We start from the raw sequence: 21,352 nt of genomic DNA, 5'->3' as shown, positions 1-21,352 counted from the left end.
TTCAGACACAAACAAAGCACCCCCTGAGTTCCATCGGGATAATAATAATAACTGCACTTATATATAGCTCTTCTAGACATATTAGTGCCTCACCCAGAGCGGCGGACAAGTTAGTGTTATTATTATCCCCACAATGCAGATGGGGCGGAGAGGAGCGGCTGACCCAAGGCCATCTCCTGAGCTCCACGTTCACACCTCCACCGAGGAAGTTGGCAATCTCCCAGAATTACAACCGATCTGCAGGCCACAATCAGTCCAGCTGGAGAAAATGGCTACTTTAGAGTGGCCTCCTAGGCTTGCCAACCTCCAGGGGCAGACTAGAGATCTCCCGGAATTGCAACTGATCTCCAGTCCACAGAGATCAGTTCTCCCCGCTGCTGTCGAGGATGGGCTCTCTGGCATGACAACAACTGCGCTTATAGACTGCTGCTGCAGACAGGTTAGTGCCCCACTCAGAGCAGTGAACGATGTCAAGGTTATCGTTGCCCCCCACCCCATACAGCCAGGGAGCCCCCCAAGCCCCGCCCTCCCCAGGCTCCGCCCTCAAACCTCCAGGAACCCCCCCGCCTGGAGCTGGCAAGCGCGGGCGTCCTCCTCCCCGCCTCCAGCCCTCCTCCCGCCGGCGAGGCCCGCCCCGGGCCGGCCGCGGCGTCCGCGGCTCCTCCCCGCTGGGCGCTACGTCGCGGCTGGCTGGGGCGGCTGCAGGCAGGCAGGCAGGCAGGGCGGGGCCGCGGCGCAGGCTGCAGCGACGGCGGGGCCAGCGCCAGCGCCGCCTGTCACAGCCCAGCTGGGAGCCGCAGCGGCGCTTGAGCTGGTGCAGCCGAGCTCGGGGAGGGGAGCAGCAGCAGCAGCGGCAGCGGCAGCCCGAGGCGCGGCCATGGCTGGGGCGGCGGGATGCGCCCGCGTTGCGCGCCGACTCCTGGCGCTCCTCGTCTTGCTCGCCTCCGCCAGCCGCCCCGGAGCGGCAGCCGACAGCCAGGTGAGGCCGGGGAGGCGCGCAGGGAGCCCGGCCGGGGGCGGGGGGTGTGCCTGAGGATGGCGCGCCGAAGCGGGCGAGGGGCTCTGCAAGGTCACTGCAAGGGGGCAGCCCTGTTACTGAAAGGGGCGAGGGAGATGTGGCTGGGGGGAGCCAAACCCCTACGCCCCTCGGGCAGCCATCTTCAGGATCTGCGGGGGGAGAAGTTGGCAGCTGCTCTCTAGAATCTCCTTTGTAGCCCCAGACGTTGCTGCAACCCTGAAGGGTGGAGAGAGCGACTGCTGTTAAGGCTGATGGGTCTACCTGCTTGGGGGGGGGCATCTGTCATTCCTCCATCTCTGGCTCCTGATCTTGTTTGCAGGCAAGTCCTGCCTTGGGGGGGAGGGGGGTCTTCTCCCAGCCTAAGTTGGCAGCGGCTAGCTTCTCTCTAGCGCTTCCCAAAGGACATCCTTGGATGTGTCCCCCTCAAGCAGTGTCTCCTGGCTTCCTTCGGTGGAGATTCTCTTGTCCAAGGAAGACCAAGTGCTGAAGGGGCGCCCCGCTGGATGACCCTTTCCTTCGTACGGGGCCTGCGGAGTCCGCAGGCTAAATTGTGCCCGGTGGAATCGCCCATCTGACGTCTTTGCTGGGGCACCTGCCACCGCCTTTGGGGAGCGCTTGTGGCATCAAGACTCCTCCCCGCTTGGCACCTTCCCAGCCCAGGACCCTCTAACTGAGTAGCCGACCTGGCCTGCAGTCTTGTTGTGGGCCAGTGGCCTCTTTGTCATCCCTGCTGGCCCCCTTGAAAGCTGTTGTTGGCACTGAGAGAAGACGGCCAAACCCTTTGGGAGGCTGCAGGTATCTCTGGCTTCAAGGAACCTCACGAAGGTCTCCTGGTCTTTCTTGGCCTGCAGAGATTGGATGCAGAAGCTATTCTGCCTGGGCTCTGCCTTGAGAACTCTGGGGCTTGTCCAAGCGAGAGGCCTTGGAATGAGTCTGTGTATTGGAGCGGGGTGGTGTCTATCCCCCCCCCTCCTTTTGCTTAGCTCCTGGAGGGGGGAAGAGGGTTTTCTGCAGCCTGGGTGACTTCTTGTATCAGAAGAGCCTCCGTGGCGTCTGCGATTTGTGGGGCTTTAAAATGCCAAATAGCCTACCCCAGCAGGCAGGAGGGACTACCACGTACCATAGAGATGTTCAGAGGTGGGAGAATGTCTTTGCACAAGAAGGGGAATTGCAGAAGAGAAACAAATGTGGGCTTCCCATTAAAGGTGTGGCGCACACACCCCGCTGCTGCCAGTAGGGTAGAGCACAGGAATTCCCCCCACACGCACACTCTTGAACTAGATTCTGGTTCCTTCGGGGTCATAGAAACCACCTCATGCCTCAAGAAAGGCAGGCTCCTGTTGTGTTCTTATTGGCCTCTAACACAGCATGTTTTTTAAAAGAGTCCGGTCCAGTCACGGTAGAACGGCAGGATTTGAGCCCAAGGGTCCTAAAGATCAACAAGATTTTCAGGGTACAAGAGTCAAAACTCCCTAGTGCGGGTAGATAGTTCTATCAATGGGTAATAGAGCTCTCAAGTGGAATGGAGCTTGCATGATTAGAGGCAGTATACCTTTTCATTTGTGGAGACCGAAAAGCATGCAAAAAGTTGCCTCTCTTCTGGCAAGTGCCTTGAGATATCTGACTGACTGTTGTTGCCCCTTGGTTTGATCCGGCAAGGCAGTTTCCATTGGGAAGGAAACTAACATCTCCCTCCCACCCACCGCGAAATTGACAAGGAGACCAACAGTGAATGTTGGTCTGTCATGGCCTTCCCCAGATTGCCCTGCCTTGTTTAATAGTGCTTGGAAAAGGGACTGTGGGCATGGGAAGCTGTCTTATTTATTGAACACACGACTCAGACCTTTGGTCCATCATGGTCAGTATTGTTTACTCTGGCTGGTAGCTGCTTTCCAGGATCTCATACAGAGGTCTCTTGCATCACCTGTTATCTGATCATTTTAGCTGGAGATGCTAGAGATTGCCCCTCTGCATGCCAAAGAGATGCTCTCCCACTCAGCCACAGCCCCTCCCCACTGGCCTGTTGAGCTCAGAATTGCCCACTCGGGCTGGCAGCAGCTCTCCAGGGTCTCAGGAGGTGAAAGCTCTTTCCCCAGCAACTACTTGAGATCTTTTAACTGGAGATGCCACGGACTGAACGTGGGGCCTTCTGCATGCCAAACTTATGCTCTACCCTTGAGCCACGGTCAAGGGTACTATATGGAACAGCCTTATATTGAGTCAAGCCATTGGTCCATCAAGCTCAATGTTGTCAACACTGACTGGCAGCTGCACTCCAGGGTTAGAGGTCAAAGTTTTTCGTATCAGCTCTTACCTGACCCTTTTAACTAGAAATGCTGGAGACTGATCCTGGGATCTTCTGTGGGTGAAGCCTGTGCCACATCCCCTCACTTTAATAAACACCTGATGCTGCTTTGAGTTGAATCCGACTACTGGTCTCTTGTGGTCTGAATTGCCTGCTCAGGCTGGCAGCAGCACTTCGGCATTGTGGGAGCAGAAAGGTCTGTCCCAGCACTAGCTGCCTGAGATGGCCAGGACTGAACTTGGGAGTGGCTTCCTCCCTGTATGAAACTGCCTTATGGTGGAATTTTCCCTTTGGTCCATCTAGCTGAGTGTTGCCTGCTCTGACTGGCAGCATCTTTCTAAAGTCCTGTTGGGAGAAGTTCTTTCCTAACGCCTCTTTAACTGGAGGTGCCAAGAGCAGACTGCAGGACCTTCTGCGTACAAAGAGTTGTTCTGCTATTGAGTCGTATTCCTTCCCCCCAAATATTGTTTTAAGTAGGCTGGTCTGTGTGTGTTTGTGTGTGTGTGTGTGAAATTTCTGGCATTCTTCCATTTCAGTTTTTGTTATATAGGAAAATACTGTGGGGGACGTAAAATGCAAGCCGTTCTTGTTGATGGGGGGCGGGCGGTGGGGAGGTTACCTCAGCTCTTGAGAAATTCCCAATTAGGTATCGGAGAATTCATTCCTTTCTGGTTCCCAACTGGAGAGTGCTGCTGGGAAGCCACGCCCCTCCCTCAATGTCAGTCATTTTTCTCCTTTTCTGCCCCTTATCCCATTGCTTGCTCTTTTCTTTCCCTTTTTTCCAGCCCTCCACCCCACCCCATTTTAGCTGCTCTCTGGTGTAAAGAAGCAGGCTGGGGAAATCCTTCCACTCCCCTGGAAAAGAAACCTGGTTCACTTCCTCAGTTTTCTCTAGGACTGGTAGAATCACGGTCCTCTGGCTGCAATTTCTCCAGAAATGTTTCCCCCCCCTTGTGGGGGGACAGTGTTTCCCCTCGTGTCTCTGACTCCTTGAGGCTCACGAATGGAAGACGCTTGTTCTGCCTCTTTTCTCTCCCCCCACCTTTGGCGAGAAGCCCACCCTGCCTCCATCTCGTGGAACCAGCTGGTGCTGTGATGCACAGATAGCTTGCATCAGCTGGAGAGGACAGAGTGGGGGGCTGAGAAAGCAGAACGGGCCTCTCCCCCCACTTCCATCCCCACCTCCACGGCATCTCCCTCTTTTGGGTGGCATTCCTCATAAAATGATTTCAGTAGTAGCAGGTCACTGATCTCTCTACCAGCCTTTTTTTCTCTGTAACCTCCGCCCCCCCTCCCCAGTTATGAGATTCAGTGTAGAACGGAACAGGTGGAAGCTTTCTCTCCCTTCTATCTCATCTCACTAAGTGCTGTGGGGGGGAGGACAGGAGGGGGGATTAGAGCTGCATTTATTAATCCTGGTGCCAATTAACTGCTTCCCTGCTGCCTCGGCTTCCATTTTTCAGCGACCTCTTTGTCGTGGTGGGTCCCCCTACCTCTACCTCCGTGCCTCACAAGCCCACTCATCAGATTTTTGGGCAAAGTGCAGATTTAGGAAGGTGAGCCAGGCCCTCTTCGATGCCTAACCCCATTCCACCCTGGCCTGCAGGGTAGGTCATCCTGCAGCCACATTAGGGCAGCGCTGCATAATCACTCGGAGGAGCAGCTTAGCTACAGGATCCAACTTAATCTGGGCCTGAATTCTCCACGGGCCTCCCCATTCTCTCTCTCTCTCTCTCTCTCTCTCTCTCTCTCTCTCTCTCTCTCTCTCTCTCTCTCTCTCTCTCTCTCTCTCTCTCTCTCTCTGTGCACGCTTTCTCTTTATCATGCCTACACACACTTAAACAGGAGTCCAGTAGCACCATAGATCCACTGTGCAGGTTTCTAAGTCCTCTTTTTGTTTCTGAAAGGCAAGTGGATTTTTTAAAGGTTTTGTACACCTTAGGGATCACTGTCCTCCTGCAGTTAATGAAGCCTTCATCCAGGTTTTCCAAAACCTGTTTTGTTCCATTGTGTTTTGGTTGTGAAACCATTAAAAAAAAAAAACCTGTTTGCTTCCAGAAGCCAAAGCAGATTAAAGAGGCCTCATAGACTAACAATACTGGATTCTAGCATAAGCTCTCAGGGACTAGAGCACTGTTCTTCCAATGCAATAAGCAGATCTTTTCTACGCAGGCATATTAGGGAGGGTGTTGGAGGATCCCAAACAACAGGGTCAAAGGGTCCCTATTGAAATTTTCTAGTGTGGATGAGCTACACCTGCCGTGGGTGGCAGAGTTCCAGCTGATTCTTAGAGGTGCCACTAGTCTTTGGTGTTAGACCTTAAGGTGCCACTAGATTCCTGTTTATTATTGCTGCAACATGACATATATATACACACACCCCGGAATCACGTCCACTTTTCCCTGTTCCCTCTTTTGAAGCCTGAGAAGGGGGCGTGTAGAGGTATACCCATCCTTACCTCTTCCCTCATTCTGAGGCCGCTTGGGCTGCTTCCACGCACCCAGGGCTTTGAGCTCTCATAGATCATCGCCAAGAAAGCATGGTTTTCTCCCCCACCACCATAATAAACACAAACTGAGGCAGGATTCATACTGTAAGGGGAAAGGGAGAAGTTTAGCATTTGCAGTTCCTGAACTGGACCCATTTTTGCGTCTGCTGTGGCTCTCTGCAAGTCAGGCCCACTCCAATTGCTGGATCTTGTATACAAGATCCATAACTGGATCTTGTATGAAGCCCAGAGCCATCCCTCCTTATCCCTCCAGTGTCTGATTCTTGTATTTCCATGTAGCCCTGCCTCAGTTTAAGCCCTCACTAATAAGTTCTGTAGCTTAGATACTAGGGGTCTTCTCTAGGGTTGCCAGCCTCCAGGTAGTGGCTGGAGATCTCCCGGAATTACAACTGGTCTCCAGGCCACAGAGATCAATTCACCTGGAGAAAATGGCTACTTTGAGGGGTGGACTCTATGGAATTATGCCATGCCGAGGTCCTTTCCCTCCCCAAACCCCACTTTCTCCAGGTTTCTCCAGGTTTCACCCCCCAGATCTCCAGGAATTTCCCAACCTGGAGCTGGCAACCCTATTCTTCTCTCCCCTCTGTGCCTCCCCCTTGTTTGTGTAAGATGAACAGGCTCCTCCTGTTGTTCTTTTGGTCAGGCTGGGACAAGTGATGTAATAATTAATGATAATGATAATAATAATACTAAATACAGAGATCTGGCAATAGAAACCACCCAACTATGGAAGAAGAATGCAACAGTAGTCCCCATTGTCATCAGGACACTTGGAACCATCTCGAAAAACTTTGCAATTCATATGGGAAAACTGCAGCTTTCTAACATCACACCTACAGAACTGCAAAAGACGGCGCTACTTGGAACAGCGTACATATTACGCCGATATCTGGTTGATACTTAGGTCTCCGGTGGAAACTTGTATCAGCTTAGCAAGGCCAATCAATAATATGTGACCTCTGCTTATTGTTGATCGTGTTTTGGATAATTCGAATAATAATAATAATGGGGTGTGTTGCTGAGCCCAGCATTGGCTGTTTGTGTGTGTGTGTGATGTGCCGTCAAGTTGTTTCTGACCTATGGCGACCCTATGAATTAAAGACCTCCAAAATGTTCTATCTCTAACAGACCAGATCTTCTGTGTTAAGCACTGGCTAGAGGCCTTGAATCCCTTGGTATTGGGGTTGGGTCTGCATTCTGAGTAGCAGCTGTCAGGTTTGGAGGCCCTATCTGCCCTCTGGCGTGATATCTAACTAGGGTGCGTGGATACTCTGAGAAATTGTGCCTTCTTGGATTGGGAGGAATGGATCTGAGAGGGAGAGAGTTTTGGAATGGGGTGGATGCAAATCGGGAGGGAACCTGGATGGAGTGGGGAGTGGGAGGAGGTTGGGTGGGGGGGAGAAAAGAGGAGGTGTTGCCTAGTGGGAGGGGGCTTGAGATGAAGAAGCTGCTGAGGGAGGGGCTGGTGATGCAGTATTAATTTCCATCTGGGAGCTGGTCTCCATGGCAACACAGAAGATCCGGCAACTCCATGGGGAGCGGTTACTACGGCAACAACATCCCCGTGGTTGCTGAGGAGGAGAAGACAGAGTGAGAGAGCGATGGTACAAACAAGGATGGGGGAAGGGAGGAAAAGGGAGCGGGAGAGGGCAGGAGGATGCTCGGATTGGGGCGGGTCGTAACAGGGGACACCCTCTAGGCAGCTCCTAAACTCTGTTGTCAGCTGTGGAAGCAAACCTTGCCTGGTGAGATTAGCAGGACGGGGCTGTTTGTGTTAAAGAAAGGCCTGTGTGGAGCACGTGGGCTTATGGCCCTTTTCTTGGTGTATTGCAGGTGATGGGAGCCGCCCTTGGTCCTCCGCTCGGGGACCCCCAAGTGGCCATGTTCTGTGGGAAGCTGGTGTTGCATCTCAACGTACAAACAGGCCGTTGGGAGCCGGATGCCTTTGGCACGCACACCTGCTTCCACACCACCGAAGAGATCCGCAGCTACTGCCAGGAGGTACCGTATCCCCATTCTGTTCCCCCAAAGCTCAATTAGGTAGAAAAGAGCCCTCCTTCCAGCGTCTCATCCCACCTCTTTTCCTTCCTCTTCGCTCACACCGTTATCCCTGCCTTTCTAACAGCCCAAACCACAATTCTAACTCAGCACTCAAACTCAGTTGTTAATCTGGTCCCCAGTAAAGGTTTTTCTTGCCAGATCTGCCAGCCGGTTGTCTGGTACACTGTACTAAAACCAGGTCCCGAGAAATGGCACAAGGATGCCAAAGGCCTTGGAAGCAAAACGGGTCGGGTTCCTGGATGGAAGACCACCTGGAAACATCACCTGTGCCACTCTGAGCTCTTCACACCTACAAGTGATAAAAAGAAAGAAACTCACTGAAATGTGGTCCCTTTCAAGGTTGGCAAACAGGTACGCGGAGCCCTCTGGGAAAGCTGCCCTCTGCCAGCCTACTCAGAGTTACTTTATCAACATGACTAGGGTATTTAAAAAAAACAGCAGCGTCCAAAGAACGGGTCAGGCGCCCACAAGTTAGGGATTTACGCATTCCATCTTGAATGCATTCACACTAAGCCCCTTGAATACACATACTGCCACCTGGTAACTCACATGTGCCAAGCGGTGACATCATTCTTGAGCATGACAGCATCCTGCTGACGAACAATCCATGCAGGAGCCTGCTGTCTTGTGATGTGCAATGTACATTGCTGCTTTTGATACCCAGGTGCCAACGCCATTGTGAATATTATCGGCACTGCCACCCCAGCTAAGGATGCCCAAGCTCTGTTTTATGCATCACAGATGCTCTTTATCAATTTAGTATTGTATTTTTGCTCTTGCCCCTTTCCCACAGCATTCCCTTCATCTCCATTTTTATATCCGCACAACAACCCTTCGAGGTAGGTTAGGCTGAAAAGAAGAGGCTGGCCTACAGTGACACCTCAGTGAGCTTCATGGCTACTACAACCTAAGTCTCCGTCTAATTCTAAACTGTATCTCAGAAGGCTGATCGGGGAAGCCCAACAGCCAACTCAAAGATAGCACGGTCCATTTTTATGTACCATCCTAAACCCAGTAAGATAGTAAGAGCCCCGTGGCGCAGAGTGGTAAGCTGCAGTACTGCAGCCCAAGCTCTGCTCATGACCTGAGTTCGATCCCAGTGGAAGCTGGGTTCAGGTACCCGGCTCAAGGTTGACTCAGCCTTCCATCCTTCTGAGGTTGATAAAATGAGTACCCAGTTTCCTGGGGGTAAAGTGTAGATGACTAGGGAAGGCAACTGCAAACCACCCCATAAAAAGTCTGCCAAGAAAACGTCATGGTGCGACGTCCCCCCATGGGTCATTAATTACTCGGTGCTTGCACAGGGGACTACCTTTACCTTTACCTAAACCCAGTTAAGCTACCTAGTCTAAATGAGAGCACTGTGGTCATAACATGGAACAGAGATGGTGCAGGACACTCCACTGCCTGCAGATTAGACTTGGATCCAGCAAGTTTGACTTTTATAATTTTGATGGTGTTTGTTCTGTTTTCGTACCCTGCCTCGGACCCCAGTTTATGCGGAAGGGCACTTTGGTAAACATGACAAATAAACCACTCTCCGCTCAGAAGCTCACTCAAATGGCCTTTAGTATCTTGTCTTCCAATCTAGTCTCCTTGGCAGGATAGTTATGAAGATAAAATAGGAGACTCATATTTCTAGATAAAAGGTAATTCAGTTAGGCAAGACAGACTCAAATGAGCCAGCCAAGCTAATACATGTTGTGGGGCAGGGGGAGACTTAGACAACACTACGAATGTTTGGCCAGGAGTAAAGGCCAATCTTTCCAACAGCACCGCTGCTTCCGTTGATGCTTTTGCCAGCTGTTATAAAGAACCCCAATCTCTTGCATCTGAGCATATTTTCCAGCAGTAAGCTTTATGGTAGCTTTACGGCATTCGTTCTGCTGGACTGTCACATTTATCCCACCCATTCAGCAGGGCCGGATCTAGGGTTGCCGGCGCCCAGGGCAACCCTAGTCCAACCCCGCATGCGCACAGTGCGCTCGCACAGCACTGTGTGATGACGTCACTTCTGTGCTGTGGGGAGGCAAATGGCATGGGCGGCCTCGCAGCCCCGCACGCTGCCTTTTGCCTGTCCTGCGGGGCAGGCGAAAGGCAGCGCGGGGGGCTGGGAGGCTGCCCACGCTGCCGCCCACGCACTCTTGGCAGCTGCTCCCAGCACTCCCTCCCTGGTGGCGCTGGGGGCAAACTACCCCCCCTTCCCCCCGTCAATCCGTCCCTGCCATTCAGTTGTACACTTTGATGCCATTTATCAGTCTTTGCACCATACAACACCCTCTTTGAGAATGGGTGCCCTTCTGCCACACAATATCCCAATGTTCTGTGTGATGCTTAAGCACCGTATAGCGAATCCTACTCGTGGACCTGTAAGATGTCCCATTCCTGGGTGTTGAGTATCACTGAGCTCAGAGTACAATCTGAATGAGTTAGTGTTAGTTCTTGCTCTGAAACTGAGTAGGTTTGGACCTGTCCAGTACATGGATGGGGGGGATAACTACCAGCTCCAAACATGCTGCTCCGAGTAACTCCTTTGGAACAAAGTGGAACAGAGTTCCAGAACCTCTTGAAAATGGTCACATGGCTGGTGGCCCCGCCCCCTGATCTCCACACAGAGGGAAGTTTAGATTGCCCTCTGCGCTGCTTGGCGGAGGGCAATCTAAACTCCCTTCTGTCTGGAGATCAGGGGGCGGGGCCACCAGCCATGTGACCATTTTCTCCGAGGGCAACCCACTGAGTTCCACCACCTCTTTTCCCAGAAAAAATGCCCTGGGGAAGGGTATTTAGATATTTATCCCTTGCATTCCTCCCCAATGGGGAACCAAAGTGAAATACAACATCATTCTCCCCTGTTGTGCTTTATTCACATAACAACAACATTGTGAGGTAGGTTAGGCTGAGAGAAAGCAACTGGGCCAAGGTCACTCGGCGAGTTTCCCTGGCAAAGCGGGGATTCGAACCTGAATCTCCAAGATCGTGGTCCGACACTTGAACCACTCCATCTCTAAGGCTCTTTTCCTTGTGTCACCACCAGAAAGGGCAAGAAGGGACTTGTTCTCCTTTGTTGCTTTCCTCCAATGCTGTACTGTAATGATGCTTCTCTTCCCACTCAGGTGTACCCCGAGTTGCAGATTACCAATGCCATTGAGGGCACCCAGCCAGTCACGATCGACAACTGGTGCAAGAAAGGGCGACCCAAGTGCAGAAACCATCGGCACATTGTGGTGCCCTATAGGTGTCTGGGTAAGTGCCTGATGTGGGATGGCCACCCACATCCAGCATGATTGGGCAGTCTGGGATAGTCATGTTGCAGGTCAACCTTATGAGTCCTGTTCTCTCCATCTGTAAAATGGGAATATAAGTGATCAAGTCTGTGATGCGCAAGGGTAGTTGGCGGGTGGTTGTCTTGGTGGCTTATAAGCAGGGCCGGTGTGTCCGTGGAGGTGGGTCCGGCAGCTGCCTCAAGCGCTGAGGTGCCGGAGGGGGCACCGGGGGCAGGGCCATACGCTGTGGAGCTGGCGGCGGCAGCACCGGTGGCTGAACGGGAGAGCGGGGAAGCCGCCCACGTGCCACCCCGGCCGCCTGCTGCGCCTGGCCGGGAGCGCGTGCTGGTGACGGCAGCGCAGGGCAGTCTGAGCAGGCAGCCTCCCAGTCCTCCCGCTCAGTTGCCCTGTGCTGCTGCCACCACCACCTGCACACAGTTGCAGGCCAGGCGCAGCAGGCAGCCAGGGTGGTGCAGGGCAACTGAGTGGGAGGGCCAGGAGGCCACCCGTGTGCCGTCCCAGTTGCCTGCCACGCCAATGGGGCTGGCTCGCAGCAGCATGCTGTGTGATGATGTCACACGCAGTGATGTCATCATGCAGTCTAGGTGCACGCACGTGCATGGGGCAGCAACAGCCCTGAAGCTTCCCCTGGCCTCAGGCGCGAGAAACTGGCCCTGGCCCTGCTTATAAGCTGTTTATTTCTGGGGAGTGCTGTCTCACAGATCAGGCTCGTTGCCAAGGTTTGTTTGTCATCTTTCTGTTACTGAGAGTCAAACGGGCAGTTAGGCTCCACCCACCCATTGCTGGATATTTCACTATTGTGCAATACAGCACATTGCACAATAGTGAAATAATCCAGTACATTCTAACTGGGTTTTCTTGTATGGCCAATATGAATGGTTGCTATTGTGCCACAGTTGTGCAATAGCCGGTAACATGTGAATGCAGCCTTAGAACTGGACTAGATGAATGCATGAAGCTTCCATAGACTGAGTCAGACCCTTGAGCTGTCAGGGGTCATTCTTGTCTACTCGGACTGGCAGTGGGTCACCAGGGTTTTAGGCAGGAGGTCTTTCACATCCCCTTCTGCCTGGTCCTTTCACCTGGAATACCATCGATTGAAGCTGAGGTCTTCTGCAAGCCAAGCAGATGCTCTGCTGCTGACTTATAGCCCCACTGTGCAGGTGACTACGGATTACCTGTGAGAGTCAGTCCCTTGGGGCTATCTAGCCCTGCAGCATAACGGCTCTCCAAGACTTCTAGCAAACGGCCCCAAATGCTATCATGAGATCCTTGGCATGTCAGAGATTGAACCGAGGACTTTGTCTATGAAAAATGTGCTCTGTTGTTGAGCTGTCAAAAGGACTAGTGCTTACTTATTCTCTCCCTTCCCTTCCCCAGTGGGTGAATTTGTGAGCGAGGCACTCCTTGTGCCCGACAAATGCATGTTCCTGCATCAGGAGAAGATGGACTCGTGCGAGAGCTACTTGTACTGGCACAGTGTAGCCAAAGAGGTGAGCAGCTTTGAAGGTTCGGAGTGAAGAGGAAGGAAAATATCCTTTCTACAAAATCAGTCCTTTTGGACACAAATAGGGACAAAAACAGTACAAATACGTGTCAATCTTAAATCATCATCACGCTGTCATTAAAGGGGACAGTTACAGGGAATTGTTTCTGGATGAGAATTTTGTCTTAAAGATCCCTGGAAGATGCCATTGGGGTCTAAGCAGATCCAAATGCAAGCCACAGTTTTGCAAAAGTGCAGAAAATCCGTGGAATTTGGTTTCTTAATGTCTATTTCAACACTTTTAAAAGCGAGTTTCTAGAACTTATGACTGTAATGGTATGATTGGAACAGTTTTGGGCACAATCTGGTGAAATCTCGGAAGACCGAGGAGTTCTGGAGCAAGATGCAGTAGCATAGGGGTTAAGTGGTTGGGCTGTGAATCAGTACTCTGCTGGTTCGAATCCCACTACTGCTAGGAGCTCAGTAGGTGGCCTTGGGTAAGCCACTCCTCTCAGCCCCAGCTCCCCAGCTGTACTGGGGTGATAATAGTAACACTGACTTTGTTCAGAGTGCCCTGCCTGCCACCCGCCCCCCACCCCCATTCTGTGACTAGCAAAAAGGAACAGTTTTGCAAAACTGCAGAGTGTATGTAAAATGAGAGAGGTCGTGTACGTTTTGCTGGATTCTTGAGAATGTGTATAGGTGGAAGAACTGGGTTTTTCTTGCTGCAAAATTTTGATTTGATTTGATTTTTAAGCATGAACAGTTCAGGAGGTAATATTAAGGGGCTAATTAAAGGATGCCCAACCTGGATAGCCCAGGAGAGCCTGACCTCGTCAGATCTCAGAAGCTAAGAAGGGCCAGCCTTGGTTAGTAATTGGATGGGAGACCTCCAAAGAAGACAAGGAGTGCAGAGGCAGGCAATGGCAAACCATCTCCATTAGTCTCTTGCCATGAAAACCCCACTAGGGGTTGCCATGACTTGACAGCACTCTCCACCACCAACTAAAGGATACACTCTTCCTCGGTCGGTCTTTGAGCCCATCTCAGGTCCCATCAAACAGATGGGCGCTCAACATTCTGGGCTGAAACTTAGGCTGCTGTCACACACATCGGGTAATGCACTTTCAATGTACTTTAGTGATTGTTTGCAAGTGGATTTTCCTGTTTCATCACGAAAATGTGTTATCCAATGTGTGTGAAACCAGCCTGTGATTCTTAGGTGCTTGGGGGCCAGTTTGGATTGGGACTGTCGGGCACGGGGCAAGGGAGCAAAAGCCTTCCCTCATGGCATTTTCCTGGCCTGAAATGGCCTTGGGGAGCTGCAGTTTATTCTGTTGAAGAAATATAGCACATATTGGTGGGCTACATGTAAGATCTGCAGCAGGATAAATATCAACCACCAGGGACCATATCAAGTTGAGAAAACAGCATAGGGGAGGTCTTAAGACACTTCTCTCTGCTCCACAGCCCTGGTTGAAATTGGCCCTTACATGCCTGAGAATCTAAGATTTGACTGGGAATGCTCAACACCCATCTCTTAGATAAGGCTGGGGCTGGGGACCCGGGAGCAGCTCACTGGGTCACTAGACCCTGTGGGGTGCAAAGCAGCATCCTGATACTGTCCTTCTATTCACAGGCCTGCAGTGGTGAGGATCTGGAACTTCACAGCTACGGCATGCTGCTGCCCTGCGGGGCCGACCGCTTCCGAGGCGTTGAATACGTGTGTTGCCCCTCGCGCCCCCAACCCGTCAGGGTAGAACAAGCCACTGAGGCCCCACCGAGCCTTGCCCATATGAGGGCAGAAGCACTATACAGGTGAGCATATCCTCCACCCTTTGGAAGGATACTGAGCATTTGTGATTAGAGACAGGCATAAACACGGAAAACGGCAGTTCGTTGTGGATCGTGGTTCGTAGCATTTCACGAACCACGAACCGGCATGAAATTGCACGGTTCGCGAACCGGTTAGTTTTGTTCGTGAATACATCACTTTTGGGTCCACAGAAGTTCTGCAGAAAGCCCATTCTGCCCCCCCCACCCCCATTGCCTAGGAAACTGATAGACTGGTGGCAGGCTGTCTGCAGTGACAAACTGAAAAATGAACCAAATGAACGGGCCTAAAAATCATCACGGTTCGTCAGAAATGCCCTCCGATGAACTGCTGGTTTGCAAACCAAAAAACGGCCAGGTTTGTGACAAACTTTGGTTTGTATTTTAGTTTGTGCCCACCTCTATTTGTGATTTATTGTGTTCCAAAGTAGCTCAGCTGTGTGCAGTCATTACAACAACCCGGTGAGGTGAATCAATGTGCTTATTCCTAATTATGGGAAGTTGACATTAGGTGGTAAGTTCATGTTAGGCAAGAGTACTTGTCTTAAAGCCATTTAGCAAGGTTTGAATGAAGACTTCCAGGTTAATAGCAAAGTTTTTTACCTGTGAGGCTATGCTAGCTTATTTTCCAGAGCTGGAGTGTTAAAGAGAAATGTTTCACAACTTAAAAAGGCTTCATGAGTTTCTTTTGAAGTTGGCCAGCTGGAATTCAGCTTTCGGGCTGCATGAACTTTTTGCAACTTGCTTGTCATTTTTTATCTGAACAGAGCAATCTGTTTCTCATTTCATGCCTGTATGCTTGCATTTCACAGCCCCTTTAGTAAAGCTAGTGTCTCCTTCACAATCCAAGTCTTGACACCCCAGGATGTCCTATTGTGTTTCACAAAAGTGTGAGCCTGAATTCTAATCCAGACCCAATGTGATGTACTGGTCTGAGTATCCAGCCAAGCCTAGTGAGATCGGGTTTGCATTCTCGCTCAGTCATAAAGCTAGCTGGGTAACCTTGGGCCAGCCACTCTTTCTCAGCCTATCTCGCAGGGTTGTTGTGTAAGGAAAGTGGGAGAGCCACATACACTACTGTAGCACCACAGAGAAACAAGATAATTTTGTTTCAGATAAGTTTTCCCTTCCATTTGCTGCAATCCCAGTAGGAGTTGCATCATCCTGTTCAGGGCACTTCTGGAAAGGAAGGCCATACCTTTTTCCTTTGCCACAAAATGTGCCCCCAGTCCCTCTTGTTCCCTTTCTTTGTGGCACTTCTGAGAGAATCGCCTGACTTGGTTTCTCTGCCCCCAGCAACAAGGTTCCGACAGCTCGCATCCCAACAGAAGAAGAGAGCCTAGAGTTGGAAGAAGACCGAGACCGGGATGAAGAGGAAGAAGAGGTGGAGGAGGAGGAGGAGGAAGAGGAAGAGGAGGAAGAGAGCCCCGCAGACAATGCCTCAGACACAGACCCCTTCCCTAATGCCTGGGATGACTACTTCGTGGAGCCGGGGTACTATGATGACAGCATCACCCAGACAACGATCACCACCACTACGCAGACCACCGAAGAGGATGTCAAAGGTAAGCCAGTGCAGGCAGTGCAGGCGCTTCCAAAGGAAGAAGTTTGTGGAATCCCTGCTGCGGAAGGAGTGGCTGTTGGCACACAAGAGCCAGGATGCGAGGAGTCAGCCACCACTCAGGGGGTGGGAAGGAAATGCTTAGCTGCCTGGCCCGGTCACGTCTCCTCCACCGCACAATGGAGCCTCTGTTCGAGGCAGCTCGGAACCTGGCTCTTCCTGACACGAAGGGGCAGACGCCTCCCAACAAACCCGTCCTTCGGTCAACAACTCTGAGAGACGCAAGAGGGCACTCATGCCTCTGCTGGCACAGAAACACGTGCCTGTCGGGCTCTGAATCTTGCTGGGACCCTTTAAGTATTTTGGATGGGGCGGGAGGGACCCATACGACAGTAGCAAGGCTACTCTGTACTGATGGGACTCGAGGCCAGGTGGGCATGTTGTTTCAGCTGCTGCCTTTGTGCGGGGGTGGGGGGGATCATCTATTTAGCAAGCTTCCCGCCCCTTTACAGTGACGCCAACCCCTCGTCCGACTGACGGAGTGGACGTTTACTTTGAAATGCCTGGAGATGGGAGTGAACACGCCAACTTCCTGCGGGCCAAGATGGATCTGGAGGAACGTCGCATGAGACAGATCAACGAGGTGATTTCCCCTCCCTGTTTCCCTTCTGCCGTTGTGCTGGAGTATTTATTATATGTATTTTTAAAAAAAATGTATACTCCTGCCTTTCTACCCAGTTAGGGCCACCGAGGTAGTTAACAACTGGAAACAAAACTTTATAAAAACACATCATAAAACCAATTAAAATCAAAACAACCATAAGTATGTAAAAGCACAAAAACCCAGCCACTAAAACATAGAGCGGGAAGGTCATTGGGATTTTGAGATAACGTGACTTCCCTGTTGATTTGTGGCTTCAAGCCCGCCTGTGGCACGCTGTCTGTATCCCAGAGGTTCCCAAGCTGTGTGGCAAAGGATGCTAGCATGTGCCTTGAAAGCATGTGTGCCCACAACTCTGTGGCAGCCCCACATTCCTCACTGATCCCACACCTGCCAATACACAGATACTATCCTGAGACAGGGGTATAAGAACGTGCCTAGATTCCCTGAACTTAGTCCACACGGCAGCAGCTGAAAGTGAAGTGAAGTACGCTATCTCGCATTTTCAACGGGGAATCCTTGCTGTGGGGGGCTGCTTTCTCTCAAGTGGAAGAACGAAGCAAATCTTTGTTTTAATCGAAAAAATCCAGAATTAAAACTTGTGTCGCAGATATCAAAAGTCTGGGAAGCATTTCTGTAGGCAACGGCTTGTTTTCTCAAGTAGGCACGGATCCTCCAGCATCTGATGCAGCTGCATGGCACGTGCTTGTAGACGTGTTGGCGAATGGATCTGGCTCTTGCATGCATTTGTGCAAGAATTTTTCTGTAGTGAGCAGTGGGGAGCAGAGACCTCTCTACATATACAGTGCAATCCTAAATAAAATTACTCCAGTCGAAGCCTATTGCTTTGAGTGGACTTAGACTGGAGTAATTTCGGATTGCACTGATGTTGTTCTTTTTTCCCCCGTCCAAAATGGAAAAGATCCTCACGTTGTTTGTACATAGATGTGGGATAGCTCTGCAATAGACCTGGGAGGGTCTGGGGTTCAGTCCCCATTATCTCCAGCTAAAAGAATCCAGGCTGGGAAAGGAACCCTGGCTGAGATCCCAGAAAGCCATTGCTGGTCCAAGAAAAACAACCCTGGGCTAGATGGATTTTGACTTAATATATAAGGTTGCTTCCGATTCCTTGTGTATCTAGGCAGGGGGTTCCTTACCTGGGGAAGGGCCTCGTGGTTTGAAAGCAGCATCCCTTTGTGCAAACAGACAACCAGTTAGGTTAAAACACAACTTGCCTATTTGGCTGTTGGGAGGGAGGAGAGACAGAACAGAATGTCTAAAGAAGTTTACTTGGAAGTAAGTCCTGTTTTATTCAAGATGGGTAGCCGTGTTAGTCTGTCTGTAGGAGTAGAGAAGAGCAAGAGTCCAGTAGCACCTGTAAGACTAACGACATTTGGTAGAGTATGAGCTTTCATGAGCCGCAGCTCACTTCTTCAGATATCTGAAGGAGTGAGCCCTGAGATCTTCAGATATCTGAAGGAGTGAGCTCTAGCGCACAAAAGCTCATACCCTACCACAAATTCTGTTAGTCCTATAGATGCTACTGGACTCTTGCTCTTTTCTACTGTTTTATTCAGTGGGGCTTACTCCCAGGAAAGCGTTCTTAGCAGGGCTTTTTTTCTGGGAAAAGAGGTGGTGGAACTCAGTGGGTTGCCCTAGGAGAAAATGGTCAAATGGCTGGTGGCCCCGCCGGTGGCCCCGCCCCCTGCTCTCCAGACAGAGGGGAGTTTAGATTGCCCTCCACGCTGCTGAGTGGCACGGAGGGCAATCTAAACCCCCCTCTGTCTGGAGAGCAGGGGATGGGGCCACCAGCCATGTGACCATTTTCAAGAGGTTCCAGAACTCCGTTCCCCCACGGTCCAGCTGAAAAAAAGCCCTGGTTCTTAGGATTGCAGCCTTCAGCCTTTTGTCCCTTGCCTCTCTGGACTTTGCAAGAGGAAAATGTACAACAGTATTCAGTATATAATATGCTTCCCCCCTGCGGCTGATGTTTACATACCAGGAGGTGGTGGGTGACTGCATGCTGGGAGCAGACACGGCATTCGGTCAGCGGACATGGGGTCTCGATTCAAAGTTTCGTTCCAATTTTGTAGGTGATGAAGGAGTGGGCTGAGGCTGACAACCAAGCCAAGAATTTGCCCAAGACTGATCGGCAGGCACTCAACGAGGTGAGGATAATCACTGGGGAAGGGGTGATTGGCCAGCCACCGTGCCACAGTCTACCCTAGCACATCCATTGGCAGCACTTTTGAGCAGACCATGTCTGGGGCTTCCTATATACTGTTTGTCAATGGCTTGGGTTTCTAGACTTGCCTATCGACTGGTCCTCCCAGTTCGCCTTCTTAATGATTATCCCCCTGGTGTGCCAAATTCAGTGTCACTATCAAGTTTTCTATCTCGGCCTTTCGAGAGTGACATTTGCTCTCTCATTGGATGTTGTCTGTAAACCATCTCAAGCATATATGTTGCAAAAGCATATACATTATTACATACGCTCACTTAATAATTCCCTTCCACCATCACCCTGGCCGGCTGTTTTTGGCTTTCGCAGCATTTCCAGTCCATCCTTCAGACGTTGGAAGAACAGGTGGCTAAGGAGCGGCAGCGGCTCGTGGAGACTCACCTGGCCCGAGTGGTGGCCTTACTCAACGATAACCGACGTGCGGCTCTCGAGAGCTACCTGACTGCTGTGCAGAGCGATAACCCTCAGGTAGGCGGAGGGCAGCCGCAGGAGGCGAGGGCAAAGAGTTCTCCAGGGCACCAGGAACTAAGCTGTCTCTAAGGACTCTGATAGGTGGAAGACATTTGTCGAGATAGAAGCTCACAGCATTCTTGGTTTGGTGCAATTGTGTTCAGTCAGTGGAGGGACCATGGTTCATTGGTAGAGCATTTTTGCATTGCATGCAGAAGGACCCAGGTTCTCCCCTGGGATCTCCAGTTTAAAAAGGGTCAGGTAGCAGGTGATGTGAAAGACCTCCACTTGAGACCCTGGAGAGCAGCTGCCAGTCTGAGTAGACAGTGCTGACCTTGATGGCTCAATGGCTTTATTCAGTATAAGGCAGCTTCGTGTGCAACATGTTCATGAGAAAGGCAGGCTATGAATAAAGTAAATTTAAAAAATTGAAAAGCAACCCAACGTAGCATGAGCATCTTCCACCCATTGGCAGAGGCAGGAAGACCAAAGAGCGGGTGAGGGCTGTAAACACAAGGCTGCCAACTTTTTTCTGGCAAGGCCCCTGCACCTTTAAGTACTCCAGAAATCCAGCAATCAAAGCTTTCTCCATGAGGCAGAGGCTGCAGCTCAGTGGTAGAGCATGTCCTTGGCACACAGAAGGTCCCGGGTTCAATCCCTGGTATCTCCAGTTTGAAAAAGATCAGGCCGCTGCCAGTCTGCCTAGATGGTACTGACCAATGGTCAGATTCAATATAAAACAGCTTCCTGCATTTGAGAGAGGCCATTCCGGAGGGTTGGCTGCATGAATCCGTTGTAGCAAAATTACACAGGCGTGCAGCTCCACCTGAAAAGCGAACAGAATTTTAATTTTAACATACGCTTTCATGAATCAGAGCTCACTTCCTCAGAGGCATAGAAGGAAGGGCTGCAGCTCATTCGTTGGATTGGATCCAGCATCAACACGAGTGGAAAGGAACGCGTACTTAGCTCAATTCCGCTTGCGCAAGCAATAGCGCAGAGGCTGCAGCGACGCATAACGCTCCGATGTAATTTTTACCAGAATAATGATATGCGTATAGATCAATGAAACGTACAGCCTTTCCCACCAGACTTTTAATGTCCCTGAAAGTTTTTTTTTTTAAAGTTTAATGGACTCTGATGGGTTTCGTTAATTTTGGCTGCTGATTGATTTTAATTGAGAAGCTGATGATTTTAATTCCTCTGATCTTTCCCCCCCCCCTCTTCCCTTCCTGCTTTAATTCTAATGACTTTGAAGGGTGGTGCTGTCTTTTATCGGGTTTGATAGTCATCTGTTGTGGTTCTGATTTTTTTTCTTTTTGTAAAGCTCTTTGAGTTTGGTTTTTAGAAACTCTCTGAATGTGTAAAATTAGCAAATCCGTGCATGGCTGCACAAGTCAGATAGTGTGGTTCCGGTCTTTAAGTTGTGGTTCTTGGCAGAAGTCCAGGTGTAGCTTTGCTGATCACCTTTTCTGTTGACAATTTCTTTACTCTGACATTCCATTGCTTCCCGTTCTCCTCAGTACCTTTTACTGCTGATCCCCTTTGGTCTTATAGGGAGGAGCTGTGACTCAATTGTAGAGCATCGGCTCTGCACACAGCAGGTCCCAAGTTCAATCCTCAGCAGCTCCAGTTAAAAAGACCAGGTGGTAGGTGATGTGAAAGGATCTTCACCTGAGAGTCTCGAGAGCTGCTGCCAGTCAGAGTTGGCAATACTGACCCTGATGGACCAGTGGTTTGACTCCACTTCATGTCTTCCTGCTTCCCCCATCTCTGGTCTTTCTGCTACTCTTTAGGCATGGTACAACCTCTTCGTTTGTTGCTTTAGGAACAGACCTCTAATCCTAGAGGTCAGATCTTTGGTTTAACTTTATAGAGAGCTAGAGTAGCACAGTACTTAAGCAACAGAGCTGCAATACAGCACTTCACTAGTTTGAATCTC

The 21,352-nt window shown here is 50.8% G+C and overlaps 1 protein-coding gene across 2 annotated transcripts in view; it reads left to right on the top strand.

Annotated features, from left to right (window-relative positions):
* Positions 1–773: 773 nt before the first annotated feature.
* The window catches only part of APLP1 (amyloid beta precursor like protein 1), a 48,877-nt gene continuing 28,298 nt past the window's right edge, over positions 774–21,352 (top strand). Inside the window, exons 1-9 of one of the 2 annotated variants that reach the window (XM_054999009.1) lie at positions 774–979; positions 7,666–7,833; positions 11,007–11,136; positions 12,558–12,670; positions 14,303–14,481; positions 15,793–16,061; positions 16,570–16,700; positions 18,812–18,886; positions 19,270–19,428. In XM_054999009.1, coding sequence (XP_054854984.1) covers positions 878–979; positions 7,666–7,833; positions 11,007–11,136; positions 12,558–12,670; positions 14,303–14,481; positions 15,793–16,061; positions 16,570–16,700; positions 18,812–18,886; positions 19,270–19,428 — 1,326 coding nt within the window. In that variant the 5' untranslated portion in view covers positions 774–877. The remainder of the gene's footprint in view (positions 980–7,665; positions 7,834–11,006; positions 11,137–12,557; positions 12,671–14,302; positions 14,482–15,792; positions 16,062–16,569; positions 16,701–18,811; positions 18,887–19,269; positions 19,429–21,352) is intronic. The other variant, XM_054999010.1, reaches the window with a different exon arrangement.

The sequence above is a fragment of the Eublepharis macularius genome, chromosome 15 (assembly GCF_028583425.1).
Source record: "Eublepharis macularius isolate TG4126 chromosome 15, MPM_Emac_v1.0, whole genome shotgun sequence".
NCBI lineage: Eukaryota > Metazoa > Chordata > Lepidosauria > Squamata > Eublepharidae > Eublepharis > Eublepharis macularius.
Note: the sequence above shows the minus strand (reverse complement) of the source record. Positions and strands in the feature narration are given on the sequence as shown.